Source organism: Eumetopias jubatus, unplaced genomic scaffold (genome assembly GCF_037043125.1).
Source record: "Eumetopias jubatus isolate StellerSeaLion01/CBP00866 unplaced genomic scaffold, mEumJub1_p1.0 scaffold_10, whole genome shotgun sequence".
In the NCBI taxonomy this organism is placed as follows: domain Eukaryota; kingdom Metazoa; phylum Chordata; class Mammalia; order Carnivora; family Otariidae; genus Eumetopias; species Eumetopias jubatus.
Window position 1 is genome coordinate 105490655 of NW_028274816.1, and position 12737 is coordinate 105503391.

General features: G+C 57.1%; 1 protein-coding gene across 5 annotated transcripts; it reads left to right on the plus strand.

Moving 5' to 3' along the window:
* Positions 1-214: 214 nt before the first annotated feature.
* NFE2L1 (NFE2 like bZIP transcription factor 1) lies at positions 215-12697 on the plus strand. 5 transcript variants are annotated; one of them, XM_028089823.2, is made up of 6 exons: positions 215-316; positions 1850-2874; positions 7549-7764; positions 8175-8264; positions 8490-8648; positions 9512-12697. In XM_028089823.2, exons 2-6 carry the CDS (start codon positions 2365-2367, stop codon positions 10874-10876), a joined length of 2340 nt encoding a protein of 779 aa, XP_027945624.1. In that variant the 5' UTR covers positions 215-316; positions 1850-2364; the 3' UTR covers positions 10877-12697. The 5 variants fall into 5 exon arrangements, with proteins under 5 accessions (XP_027945624.1, XP_027945627.1, XP_027945628.1 ...); XM_028089826.2 differs by having other exon boundaries at positions 7582-7764; XM_028089825.2 differs by lacking the exon at positions 215-316 and adding an exon at positions 673-741.
* Positions 12698-12737: the final 40 nt, after the last annotated feature.

Below are 12737 nucleotides of genomic sequence, written 5' to 3' on the forward strand. Positions count from 1 at the left end.
CTGGGCTGTGGGCCATGTCAGTCTTGGGAAATCGGGAGAGGGAGGAGGAGGCACACTCAGCCATTGGGCTCTTTCGGCTGTCAATCAAAATGACATCCGGCGACGGCCGCGGTCCCGGCTCGTTGATTGGAGAAACGTGGTCCTAGGAAGGACGCGGAGGGCGGGCTTCCGAATGAGGTGGGAGGTGGAAGGAGGGGGCGGGGAGGGAAGCGGAGGCTGGGGAGCTCCAGGCCGGCCGGCGGTGGCGGCGGCAAGGCCGGGACTCGGGCTGAGGGCCTGCTGTGGCGGCAGCGGCGGACGCCGAGCTCTGCAGCGGGTATCCGGCATATTCCTTTCCCCGACGTGGGGGCGGGGGTGGCGGGCGCAGCGCCGCGGGAACGAGGCTTGTGGGGTGAAGGGCGGCGGGGTGGAGCCCAGGGGCAGGGGGCTGGAGGCGGGAACGGGCAGGCGAGCGGGGTTCGCGTCGGGCCCGGGCCTCGGCTTGGCAGGGAGGGGCCGCGAGGCCGTTGAGAAAGCTAGCTCCGGGGTGGGTTGGACTGGGGAGGGCTGAGGGCACGAGAAGGCGTGGTGTGAGGCCCAGGCCTGGAGCGGGGTGGGGCCATCGGGACGGAGGGCGGGGTGGGGTTTGGCTGTGAGGGTGGGTCAAGGCCGCCTGAGTCGCACTTGTTCGCTGTTGCCCCAGAAGGCTAGAAGCCGAGGCACCGACAGCGGGCATGGCGACTTGGTCCCGGCCGGACTCGGGTATCCGGGGCGGGGTGGGACCGGGCTCAGACCAGAGGCCTGTAGCCTTACTCCGTCTTTAAGGGGCCTTGTCCGGTTTCTGGAACTTAATTGTCTCTTGGGAGGTTTTAGTAATAAATTGGCGTGAGAACGGGAGGGTAGTGTAAGCAGGAATTCTGAGTCGCAGTTGTGTTTACTTTAACCAAATAAGGAGTGTGTGTGTGTGCGTCCGTCCGTCCGTCCGTGTGTCCCTCTTCCCCGTTGGGATGAAGTTGGTAGCTGGGTCACAACAGTGAAGAGGAGAGTTATGTCTTGGTCTGTGAGGTTAATGGAAGCGCAAAAGTAGAGACCAGAAACTGAAAGGCAGGTTTACTCCCTCCCCACTTTGCTATCTAGGTTGAGAACTTGGCCTTATCCTGCTTAGGCTCAGAAGGTCATATTAATGAAAATAAAACCTGCCTATCACAAATTCTGGGTCGAATAATCCTCCTGCCTCACTGCTCCCTGCCCCCCCCCAAAGCCCTCTCAGTCCCCCTTCCCCCTTTTAATGTGAGAGAGAGGAAAGGGAAACCATATTTTAAAGTTGGGAAAACAAAAGACATTATTTCGTGAGGTGGTGTCCTGAACGTAGCCCTCATGTCCTTTTACACACTTCTCCCATTAATAGTTTCTCCCTTCCCTTTAAAACAGGAAGGGACAGGGATTGTAGGCAGTTTTCTCTTGAGAGATGGAGGATACAACTTTTCTTTAAGTTAGGAAATGGGCTTCTCATGCTAAAAATAGAAGCTGGGTAGTGTGTGGATGGGGTGGGGGAGGGTTGGTAAATCAGACAACATGTAAAATATTTTGGATGCCCCGGGCATTATCTGCTTATCCAAAACAAGCTACCTTTTAGGGTATTACAAATTTAGTATCCAGAAACGGAGATCCTTTGTGAGCAATATTTTCCTTTCGTAGTTGTTCTCCCTATAACAGATTTTTGGTTTTCATTTCTTTGGGAGTAAAATAATTGACTTATTTTTCAATAAAATATGAAAGTGGAATTTGAACGTGTTTCCTGCCTTCTGCCTTGATCATGGTGTGAAAATTCTGGAATCTTATCCTGTTGCTCTTGTGATTCCCATTTCAGGTTTCTCTGGAAACCCCCCTGGTAAGTGTGGAGGAGGCGGGACACTCTGACCCAAGACAAAAGGCTTGTAGCTCCAGCCAAAGAAAATAAACCTTAGGGAGAAGGAAAAAAACAAAAAACAAAACCAACCCATCAGCTGTTCCTGAGAACAGCCTGCGGTGGAATCTACAGAGAGGACAACTAATGTGAGTGAGGAAGTGACTGTATGTGGACTGTGGAGACAGTAAGTCACGTGGGCCCTGAGGGCCTGGACTGGGTTAGCAACAGTTGTACATGCTGAGGTGAGGTGCTGAGAAGGGAAAAGTGAATGTGGTCTGGAGAGTGGCCTTGGCTTCACAGGGTGTGCTTTCCTCTGAGGCCATCCGGGAGCTCAGCCCCTGTGTTCTGCCAGGGTGGGATACAGGGTTTGGCACTGAGGAGGGTAACTTGCTGGCTGGAGCAGCAGAGCAGTGGCCTTGATTTGTCTTTTGGAAGATTTAAAAACCAAAAAGCATAAACATTCTGGTCCTTCAGCAATGCTTTCTCTGAAGAAATACTTAACGGAAGGACTCCTCCAGTTCACCATTCTGCTGAGTTTGATTGGGGTGCGGGTGGACGTGGATACTTACCTGACCTCACAGCTTCCCCCGCTCCGGGAGATCATCCTGGGGCCCAGTTCTGCCTATACTCAGACCCAGTTCCACAACCTGAGGAATACCTTGGATGGCTATGGTATCCACCCCAAGAGCATAGACCTGGACAATTACTTCACTGCCCGGCGGCTCCTCAGTCAGGTGAGGGCCCTGGACAGGTTCCAGGTGCCGACCACTGAGGTAAACGCCTGGCTGGTCCACCGGGATCCAGAGGGGTCTGTCTCTGGCAGCCAGCCCAGCTCAGGCCTCACCCTCGAGAGTTCCAGTGGCCTCCAGGATGTGACAGGCCCAGACAACGGGGTGCGAGAAAGCGAAACGGAGCAGGGATTCAGTGAAGATTTGGAGGATTTGGGAGCTGTAGCCCCTCCAGTCAGTGGAGACCTAACCAAAGAGGTTAGTGACCACACGTCGGGGTGGGTAAGAAGGGTTTGGGGTTTCTGGGGGGCGGGGGCTGGTCTTGGTCCTGAAGGGGCGAGGTCAGTACTAACCCCTGTAAAGAACGAGAGTGGTTTGCGGGGCGGGGGGCATCTCAGGCATTGTTCTTTGACGGGAATGAGCTGAATTGTCTGACCAGGATTGGGGGCTGGGAGCATTTCCTTGTGTTGAACCATTGACCCACCTCTAAATGTACCGTCAGGGCAGTGGGAGGTTCCTAGAACATGCCAGCGTGTTTACTGCTTGGATTTCAACATGACTGCTGGAGGCCCCAGGGTGGGGGAGGGAGTGGTGTTGTGATGGGCTTTGGTGCCGTGTGTATCTGTTGCTAAGACACAAATACTTTGTGGACTTTTGCCTTGTACCTCCCCCCATATCAAAACACACTAGCATAGCCTGAAGTTCTCCTTTGTGTTCGGGCCTGTTGTTGTAAGGTCCTTGATAAGTCGGCTCTCCTGGGCTTGAGCCAAGGGGTAGATTTAGATGGCTATTCTTGGCCAGGAGAGGGCCAAGGCTCCCATTCCTTGCTTAAAGGCCTGCTGCAGGGAGTAGGGAGTAGGGAGGAGAGGGCTGGGAGCTAGAAGAGAAACTGCATTCGCTGCTTAAGTCAGCTTGCTCTGAGCTGTCAGAGATCTGTAGCTCCTGACACGTGGCTGACACACTGTTCTGGGTGGAACAGAAAGCCTTTAACGATGTGAATGGTTCCTGCTGCTCCCACCTCACTAGCATGATGATAAAACCACTTTGAGCTCTGTGTTTGGCCTGGGCTTGCCACTTAGCCTTAAGGAGCTTGAGAAAAGCCTGCTGCATTGTCCTGGCCATTAGGAAAGGGAAGGCTAAGGCTGGATTGCACTGGTCTGGGTTTTCCAGAGCTGAGTCCTGGGGAGCGGGGGTAGGGTATGTAAAAAGTTATAGAGGGGCTGCAGATCTTGGCTCTTTTCCGCCCACCAGTCAGACCAGGTTTTGCCTCTTGTCCTGCATTTGAGCCTGTTTCTGAGCTCATTTCTTTGAATGTTAGTGCCTGTCAGAGCTTGTGGCTTTTTCTGGGCCAGTGGTGTTCAACTGGGGACGATTTTGCCCGTCCAGGGGATAGATGGCCATGTCTAGAGACAGTTTTGGTTGTCACAACTGGAAGAGGTGCCGTTGGTGGGGAGAAGCCAGGGATGCTGCAAAACTTACTAAAAAGCACAGGACAGCCCCCAGATGTCAGATGGATCTGGCCCCACACATCTGTAGTGCCAGGGCTGCTCTCTGCTCAGCTGCCTCACTGGATCTGCTTTGAGAAAGACTAGAATTATCTGAGCACGGGAGCTGTGAGCATTCCTTACCTTACAGTGCTTCAGTTCTTAGATTCTTCCAGTGCCACTGGGAACTTTGCCTTTTTTCTGCTTCCTCTGTTCTTTTCTTTCAAATGGGCTTCAGTCTTGGCATGGTGGTCTGAAGAAGTATGCCTCCCAGCTTCCTCTTCCGTCCTTCTGTCCTGATGTAGCTCCCCAAGGGGTGGGGTGTGTAACTGGGCTCACTCCTCGGAACTCTGCAGGTTAAGCTCCATTCCTCTTCTTGTTGGGAGCTCTCCTGGGTTGGAGTGGGAAGTTTGGATATGGTTCGATGGGTTGGGGCAGAATGGGATGAGACTTTGACCCTGCTTTCTTCTATTTCTTGGCCTTCATGAAGGTTGTGCTGTCCCTGACCCCAGGTCTTCTCTGCTTCCTTTGGGGGTTGGGGGTGGGTCAGCGTTAGGGTCCTAGGCTGGGTGTGGGGGAAGGGAGAATTATTACGTGTCTAGAACAACATTTCCTCAGCAACTCAGGGATAAAAATACCCAGGTCCAGAGCATGTGACAGGCGCTGCTGGAGCTGGTATTCTCCCCCCGGGGGGCAGCACTCCCCCGCTGCGAGGCCGGTTCCATGGACAGCCCTAGCCCAGGCCCTTGCCGGGGATAGGATTCCCCTGGAGGCTGGCACTCCGCCCAGAGCAGGGGGTGGCTTGGGTACAACTCTCTCCTGGCGAGGAGCATTCTGTGACCAAGGAGAACATACTGTCCCTGACCTGACCTTAGGCTCGAGGGGTGCAGCAGTGAGGTTGGATGTTGGAACTGTGCTCCTGATTCTGTGGGTGGTGTTCTCCTGGCGTTAGAGATGTGGACCAGGGGTCCGGGGGGAGAAGCTCTTGAACGAAGCTGGAGTGAAGGGGGAGCATGGCGCACGTGTGCGGCTCCTTCAGGGTTGGCCTTCAGGCCCGAGGCTCCTTTCTGCCTGGGGTGAGCCCTGGCCAGCACTCCTTCGTCTCCTCTGGCCTGGGGTCGGGGGAACAGAGCCCCTGGCTCACAGCAGGCCTGGCCTCAGCTTGCGATCCTTAGGCTTCAGGACGAGCGGCTGCAGCCCTGCTGAGGAACAGGAAAACTCCTTCCACTTCCAGGGAAGAACTAGATTTCCCGAGAAGCTGCGGGAGTGGTTTCTGCCCAGTCCTGAGTGGGCTGGGGAAGCAGGATGCGACAGGAGGGAGAGTGGCACCCCTTCCCTCCCCCCCCCCAGGGCTCTCTCACTGCGCCACCCCGGCTGGCTGACTGGGCTGGGTGGGGCTGCCCGCCCCTGGGTGCGTCTCCTTGAGGAGACGGAGGCGGCCCAGGGATGGGCTGGTTCCTTGCGGCAGCTTCTCCAGCTGCCCTGGTGCAGAGATTGGCTCCCGGCTGCAGCTAGGTAACAGGCGGTGGGAGGGGATTGGCTCCTTCCGCATCTCCAGCGGAGACTTGGGGGAGGAGATTGGCTCTCGTCGCAGCCTAGGTAACGACAGTGGGAGGGGATTGGCTCTTTCCGCAGCCCAGCTGCTGACCTGGGGGAGGGGATTGGCTCTCCGCAGCCTCAGCAGTGACCTGCGGGGTGGGAGGGGGAGGGGATTGGCTCCTTGCTGCAGCCTAGGTAACAAGTTTGGGGGGCGTGGGGAGGGGGAGAGAGGGAGGAGCGGGAGGCTAGGCCCTGGAGGGAGCTGGCTCTCCTCTGCAGCTTGAGCACGGAGCATGGGGTGGGAGTCCCATCTCACTGCAGCCTCTGCGGTGAGCTCAGGGTGGGGGCTGCCGGGTGCCTGAGTGGAACTGGGGTTGTGAGGTGGGAGGGGGCTGCTTGAGGATGGAGGAAGGGGGCTGGGCTGGGCCGCCCAGGCAGCTGCACGGGCGGGGCACCCTCCTCGGGCCCCTCGGAGCTAGCAAGGGGCCACCCTTCCAGCCTGGTGTGCTCCCTGCAAGCCAAGAGCTCCTTGCAGCCCCCTGTCCGGCTTCCCGGCACCAGCTGCCCTGGGGCTCTTCTCGCAGACCATGACCCGCCTGGACCGCAGCTCTCACAGTGGTGGGGGCCATGCCAAAGGGAGCCGGCCCCTTAACTCTTTGCTGGCTGGGCACCGGGTGGCCCAGCCCCCCTCTGCTCCTGGGTCCAGGGCTTCTGTTCAGGTTGGTGTATGTGGGGAGACTGAAGGGAGAGGTACACCTGGGAGGTCTTGGGATCTGGGAGGGTTACGGTGGGAAAGGGGTACCTGGTCAGAGCTGGGGAGGTGGGTCTCATGTAAGGATATTGCTTTCTGGAAAGTGCTTTTTTAAAAAACCTCTGAATGGAAGGCAAGAGTTCAGGATTTCTTCAGCCACAGGGGAATGGCATGTGTAGGAAGCCCAAATGGCTCTTATTTATTGGGGTTCTATGCTGGTGGCTCTGGGGGTGGCATTTGGTGCAGGAACTGATCAGGAGCCACCAGGGTAGAGTGGGAAGGAGGAATTTTGGTCCCTGAGGTGGCAGCTGTGGCTGAGCGGTGATGGGGCCCATGTCCTTGAGTGGGTTGACTGACGGAGCGCCAGTGAGTCCTGGGGTGTGGTGAGGAAGGGAGTGAGAGTGCTGGTGTGAGGGGACACCGGGGGCCGGCCTTGGCAGGGGTGGGGTGCCCAGTGAGGATCATCTGACTGCCTGAGGCTCTCCTGGGACAGAGGCAGCCTGCTAGGATCAGCTGAGAGTGGGAATTCTGGCAGGGATGGATCTTGAGGTGAGCCTGGGCTTTGGGTGTCCAGCCTTACTCTTGGCCTCAGCCAGGGAAGGGGAATGGCTCTAGGAAGGTCTGGAGGCAGCCTGTCGTTGCCATTGGTTGCAGCAGGTGGTTGCAAATGCAGGGATTTTCCTCTCTGGCCCACCCCACCCCTTTATGCAAATGAAATGGCACCATAGGCTGATGCAAGCCTGGCCACCACGAAGCAATTCTGCATGACAGTTCGCCCTTGCCTGGCCTGGCCAGCATCCTACAAACCCAAGTTTGAAGGGATTCTTGTTCCCAGAATGAGAAGTGTCTCCTGCTTCCCCCTTCTTTCTTGTGTAGCGGTGAGGTGGCCCTGCCTTTTGGCCTGGCTGTGTTTCTGGTCCTGAGCCCACAGGCTTGTATGGGGTTGATCATGCTGGTAATTTTTGCTAGCTCTTGTGGTTTTTTTATTTTTTTTTTTGTTTTTTGGAGGCTGGTATCTGGAAATGGATGAATGAAGCCTTGTTGGTATGGAGGAGACAGAGGCTGGGAGAGCTGCTCCCCACTCCTGGGACTAATTGGAGTGATGCTAGGAAAGACCGCTGGATCCGAGAGCTAAAGTCACGGTGATCTGTCTTTCAGGACATAGATCTGATTGACATCCTTTGGCGACAGGATATTGACCTGGGGGCTGGGCGTGAGATTTTTGACTATAGTCATCGCCAGAAGGAGCAGGATGTGGATAAGGACCTTTGCGATGGAGCGGAGCAGGACGACACCTGGTCAGGCGAGGGTGCAGAAGCTCTGGCGCGAAACCTGCTAGTGGATGGAGAAACTGGGGAGAGCTTCCCTGCACAGGTACCCCCACCTCTGCCCACTTCTAGAAACTTCTCCTTAGAGAAGGCCGCTTCTGTGGGATGAACCCGAATGTATCTTTTGGGTTGGGGTCTCTAAGTCACTTGGGCTGAGGAAGGGGGAGTGGATGAGCAACAGAAGCAGAGGGGCCAGGCCTTGGTAACGAACAGCACGGAGGAGGCAAAGCACCTAGCAGCTTCCTGTTTGCATCAGGACTCTTCCACTTTTCCTCTTTTCTTCCCTGGAGGTTGGGACGCAGGGGCAGCCATCAGCCCGGGCACAGAGGGAGAGTGTGGGCCTGTAGCCCTTGCGGCCCTCCTTCAGCTTCCCCCTTCAAAAGGCTGGGGAAGAGGCTTTGGCCTGCAGGCAGCCAAGGCCCAGGTCAGTCAGACTTACGGTTGCTGTTGCCACAGGTGCCTGGTGGGGAGGACCAGACGGCCCTGTCCCTGGAAGAGTGCCTTAGGCTGCTGGAGGCCACCTGCCCCTTTGGGGAGAATGCTGAGGTGAGCAGGACTCCAGGGAGAGCCCACCGAGCCAGCAGGGCAGCCTGCACGCCGTGGGTCTCTGTGCTGGCTGCCCGAGGGGCCAGCGCCCGGTGTGGCCTGCTCCTGGCTGCGGGGCTGAATTCAGAGGAAGGAAGAGACAGAACCTCAGCCGGTAGTCTCTGGGAGGAATGCGACGGTGGTCTTGCCTTCCCCCCCGTTAAAGCCTTTTGTGTTTTGCCCTAGTTTCCAGCAGACATTTCCAGCATAACAGAAGCAGTGCCTAGTGAGAGTGAGCCCCCAGGTCTTCAGAACCACCTCTTGTCTCCTCTCCTGACGGGGACGGAGTCGCCATTCGATTTGGAGCAGCAGTGGCAAGATCTCATGTCCATCATGGAAATGCAGGTAGGATTACCAGAGCAGGACACAGAGCTCTCGGACCGGGGGTGGGGGTGGGGGGTGTTCGCATTCAGCTGCTTTTTCACCGCTGGGAAGAGAACGGAGTCGTTCTCTGATCCATAGTAAAGTGGGGACGCTGAGAGGTCGTTGTCTGGCTGTCTCCTTGGGGTACGGGGTACAGTCAGGAGTGGGGTTTGGGTTAGAAGCCCAGGGCTAGGCCTTCTAAAACAGGACTGTCCCCTAGGTATGCCTTCTTCCTTCCCTTTAGGTAGATAATCAAATGACCGAATGCTTCCAGCTTTAGCATTTCTAAAACCGGACATTCGTGTGGTGCGTTTTTGCAGCCGGCGCCAGCTCTCTTGCCCCTTACGGTCATCTAGTCAGCCCTTTGTTATTTTAAAGGTGAGGAAATTGAAGCTCAGAGAGGTTGAGTGATGTGCCCTTGGTCACACAGCAAAGTGGTACAGCTAGGTTTTCTCCCTCCAAGGCTGGGTGTTCCTTTCGCTGTGCGGATTTTACACTGAGGAGAGGTAGGCGGGGTTGGGTGTTTTTCCTTTCTTTCCTCTCCCTCCAAGGTGGGGGAGTCTGGCCAAACACAGCCGGGAGCTGGTCAGCCCTGCGTTGGGGTGGGCTCCACAGGGAGGACCTTCTCTGCCAGGTCCTAGTAGGTCTGGTGGATCGAGCAGGGCCAGGAGTAGACCCTGGGCTCTGGATTCCAGTCTCTTGCCTTTCCACCCGTGCAGCTGTGCCTGTGTCGGGTGCCTCCTGGTGGGAGCCCCCCCTCCCCGCCAGTCCCCGGGGGGGGGGGAAGTCTGCGCGGAGTGAACGGTGACGCTCTTCTCCCCCCCCCCCCCACCGCCCCCCGCCAGGCCATGGAAGTGAACACTTCGGCGAGTGAGATCCTGTACAGTGCCCCTCCTGGAGACCCCCTGAGCACCAACTACAGCCTTGCCCCCAACACCCCCATCAATCAGAATGTCAGCCTGCATCAGGCATCCCTGGGGGGCTGCAGCCAGGACTTCTCACTCTTCAGTCCCGAGGTGGAGAGCCTGCCTGTGGCCGGCGGCTCCACGCTGCTCCCGCTGGTCCCCAGCAATTCCACCAGCCTCAACTCCACCTTTGGCTCCACCAACCTGGCGGGCCTCTTCTTTCCGGCTCAGCTCAACGGCTCTGCCAACGACACGGCCGGCCCCGAGCTGCCCGACCCGCTGGGGGGCCTGTTGGACGAAGCCATGCTGGACGAGATCAGCCTGATGGACCTGGCCATCGAGGAGGGCTTCAACCCCGTGCAGGCCTCCCAGCTCGAAGAGGAGTTTGACTCTGACTCAGGCCTCTCCTTGGACTCCAGCCATAGCCCTTCCTCCCTGAGCAGCTCCGAAGGCAGCTCCTCGTCCTCCTCCTCGTCCTCCTCGTCGTCGTCGTCCTCGTCGTCCTCCTCCTCTGCGTCCTCGTCGGCTTCTTCCTCCTTTTCTGAGGAAGGCGCCGTTGGCTACAGCTCTGACTCTGAGACCCTGGATCTGGAAGAGGCTGAGGGCGCTGTGGGTTACCAGCCCGAGTATTCCAAGTTCTGCCGCATGAGCTACCAGGACCCGGCCCAGCTCTCCTGCCTGCCCTACTTGGAGCACGTGGGCCACAACCACACGTACAACATGGCGCCCAGCGCCCTCGACTCAGCTGAGCTGCCAGCGCCCGGCACCCTCAAGAAAAGCAGCAAGGAGAAGCAGGCCGACTTCCTAGACAAGCAGATGAGCCGGGATGAGCATCGAGCCCGAGCCATGAAGATCCCCTTCACCAATGACAAAATCATCAACCTGCCAGTGGAGGAGTTCAATGAGCTGCTGTCCAAATACCAGCTGAGCGAGGCCCAGCTGAGCCTCATCCGCGACATCCGGCGCCGGGGCAAGAACAAGATGGCGGCGCAGAACTGCCGCAAGCGCAAGCTGGACACCATCCTGAACCTGGAGCGGGACGTGGAGGACCTGCAGCGCGATAAAGCCCGGCTGCTGCGGGAGAAGGTGGAGTTCCTCCGGTCCTTGCGGCAGATGAAGCAGAAGGTCCAGAGCCTGTACCAGGAGGTGTTCGGGCGGCTGCGGGATGAGAACGGGCGACCCTACTCGCCCAGCCAGTACGCACTCCAGTATGCCGGGGACGGCAGTGTCCTCCTCATCCCCCGCACCCTGGCCGACCAGCAGGCCCGGCGACAGGAGAGGAAGCCAAAGGACCGAAGAAAGTGAGCCTGGGGAGGAAAGGGGGGTTGACGCTCACTGGGATGGAAACTGGAGAAGGGCTGGGCCTGGACCTGGACCTACAGTGGGGACTTGAATGCCTTCTTATCCAGTAGATCTTTTCAGATGGGATGAACTGCGGGTCAGTGGACAGGAAGAGGAGGGCGCAGGCGCTGTCTGGCTCGGCTTCCCGCCGTAGGGGGGGTTGGGGGGTGCGGAAGCAGCCAGACCGTTTGGGTGGACAGGGTCCTCACCCCTACTGTGTCCTCTGAGAGAAGGGGTGGTGCTGGCATTGCTGGAGGCCGACCGAGGCGAGGGTAAAGGGGGGGCGGATCTTGTGAGAGGAAAGTCGTAGAAAGTCTCATTCCTGGAAGCAAGGAAGGAAGGAAGAGGGACTAAAAAAACCCCAAAAAAATCAAAGCGGGAAGAAAATCAAAGGACAGGTTAAGGTTGGCTCTGGCCAGGATACCAGGCGGCAGGTTTGAGGTGGGCCTAGGCCCTATGCATGAGTAAACCCCACTTCACCCCAGGGGAGGGTGGAACACAAGGCGGAATCTGGGAGGGGCTTTGTGGGTCTTTCAGCTCCTGCCCTGTGGCAGCCCTGAGAGGGGAGCTCTTGGATGTGTCCTGTGATGCTCTCATTTGGACGGGAGCCACTGGGACCCAACACTGGCTTGGGGGGCTAGGGTCAAAAAAGGAGAGGGAACAGGAAAGGGTCACGAGGCCCCCATGCCGTGTTGCAGCAGCCCCAACACCAAGCATGTCCCTCACTGCCCGGCCACTCCATCTCCCTCTGTGCCCGGTCCCGTCTCCTCCCACCCCCCCAGCTGAGGCCCCCCATGTTTCCATCAGAGCCTGCATGCGAATGCTGTTCTCTTCCCGCCCCTCCCCTCCCCACTGCCTGAGCTCTGCTGCAGCTGGGGTGCCGGCGCACCCCTAGTGCTGAGCCTGCGGCCTCTGGGGGGCTGCTCTGAGGCAGGGCGTGTGGAGAAGCCAGGCAGTATTCAGCACAACACTGGGGAGTGACCCTTCCCTCAGGCCTCCCCTGCCAACCACTGGGCATGTCACTGGAGGACAAAACCACAAAACCCAGCAACAAAAACAAACTAGTCCTTTTAGAATTTCTTGCGCTTTGATTTTTTTAGGGCTTGAGCCCTGTTTCACTTATAGGGTCTAGAATGCTTGTGTTGAGTAAAAAGGAGATACCCCAATATTCAAAGCTGCTAAATGTTCTCTTTGCCATAAAGACTCCGTGTAACTGTGTGAACACTTGGGATTTTTCTCCTCTGTCCCGAGGTCTCTGTCTGCCTTTTTCTTTTTCTTTTTTTTTTTTTTTTTTGGTTTCTTTCTAGGAGAATGAGAAGTGCATGTAATGAGGGCTTGAGAGCACCTACCCCCCCCCAGGCTCTCGGCCACAGGCTGCTTCTCTACACCCCCAGTTTAGCAAAGGGCCCCAGGCAGGAGGACTGCCTGGGGGAGGCAGAGAGGGGAGCGCCAAGGTGGCCAGATGGTTCCAGGACCACAGTGTCTTTATTTTTAACTGTTTGCCACTGCTGCCCCCACCCCTGCCTGGCTCCGGAGTACAGTCAGCCCAGACTAGGAGGGGTGAGTTGTGGGGAGAGAAGGACCGATTCTCCTCCCCACTGGGGGGCATTCTAACTGAGCAGTAGGGAAAGAAGGCATGAGCCTGGGAAGTGCTTTTATAAATTATTTTCCTTGTAGATTTTATTTTTAATTTATCTCTGACCTGCCAGGGAGAGGAGAGAGAAAGAGAGATGCTGTGAGCACATGACAAAATAAAATAAAATAAAATGGATGATTCACTCTCAAGTGCAGTTTTTCCCTACTTTTAATTTAAACTGAGTAAAAG